This window comes from Anolis sagrei, chromosome 8 (assembly GCF_037176765.1).
Source record: "Anolis sagrei isolate rAnoSag1 chromosome 8, rAnoSag1.mat, whole genome shotgun sequence".
Taxonomy (NCBI): domain Eukaryota; kingdom Metazoa; phylum Chordata; class Lepidosauria; order Squamata; family Dactyloidae; genus Anolis; species Anolis sagrei.
The window spans coordinates 15118673-15119918 of record NC_090028.1 but is presented as its reverse complement, the minus strand read 5'-3'; the positions used below and the strand labels follow the sequence as shown (position 1 = coordinate 15119918).

Here is a 1246-nt window from a genome sequence, read left to right as displayed (position 1 = left end):
TGCCAAGTTTGGTTTAATTCCATCATTGGTAGGGTTCAGAATGCTTTTTGATTGTAGGTGAACTATCAATCCCAGCAACTACAACTGCTGTATTGTGTCCAAATTTGGTGCCAATTCATCCAGTGGTTTTTGAGTTCTGTTAATCCCACAAACGAACATTACATTTTTATTTATATAGATTACGGCTATGCATAATTTCATCGTTCTTCGCGCGGCCGCGGCCACTTCCTTTCTTTTCTGGGCGCCGCCGACGCCGCCATGGGAGTCGACATTCGTCACAACAAGGACCGGAAGGTTCGGCGTAAGGAGCCCAAGAGCCAAGATATTTACCTTCGTCTCCTGGTCAAGCTCTACAGATTTCTTGCTCGACGGACCAATGCCAAGTTCAACAAAGTGATACTCAAGCGACTGTTCATGAGCCGCACCAACCGGCCTCCACTGTCGGTGTCCCGCTTGATCCGGAAGATGAAGCTCCCAGGGTGGGAAAATAAAACCGCTGTTGTGGTGGGAACAGTGACAGATGACGTCCGCATCCAGGAGATCCCCAAACTGAAGATTTGCGCCCTTAGAGTGACAAAGGGTGCTCGTACCCGAATCCTAAAATCTGGAGGACAGATCATGACTTTTGACCAGTTAGCTATGGCTGCCCCAAAAGGCCAGGGAACAGTATTGCTTTCTGGTCCCAGGAAAGCCCGGGAAGTCTACCGGCATTTTGGCAAGGCTCCTGGCACCCCGCACAGCCATACTAAGCCATACGTCCGATCCAAGGGCCGTAAGTTTGAACGGGCTCGAGGTCGCCGTGCCAGTCGAGGCTACAAAAACTAGATTGGTTACAAAATATTTGAGAGCTCAGATGTATGGTATTAAAGTTACCATTCTGAATATAAATTTCATTTTTGATCATTAAGTCATTTCTTTTCTGTACATTTTGTATATACCAACAAATATTAAGAAACACTGGGGATGCCACAGCATCTATCTTATTGAATGTCTCTCTCAGGGCCCTTCCACACAGTCATATAAACCAGAATATAAAGTCAGAAAATCCCACAATATCTGCTTTAATCTGGGGTATCTGAGTCCACATTGCCATATATTCCAGTTCAAAGCAGATAATGTGGGATTTTATTCAGCTGTATGGAAGGGACCTCATATTAAACAATAGAATTTCAATTTAGGGATTTCTTCCCAGCCCAGCACAGAGATTTACTTACTATAAGTATCAGTCAGTCCTCCTATTTGTAGA

The 1246-nt window shown here is 44.9% G+C and overlaps 1 protein-coding gene across 1 annotated transcript; it reads left to right on the top strand.

Annotated features, from left to right (window-relative positions):
* The first annotated feature begins 218 nt into the window (after positions 1–218).
* LOC132770177 (large ribosomal subunit protein eL18-like) lies at positions 219–888 on the top strand. Its single transcript, XM_067471039.1, has one exon. It carries the CDS (start codon positions 259–261, stop codon positions 823–825), a length of 567 nt encoding a protein of 188 aa, XP_067327140.1. The 5' UTR covers positions 219–258; the 3' UTR covers positions 826–888.
* Positions 889–1246: the final 358 nt, after the last annotated feature.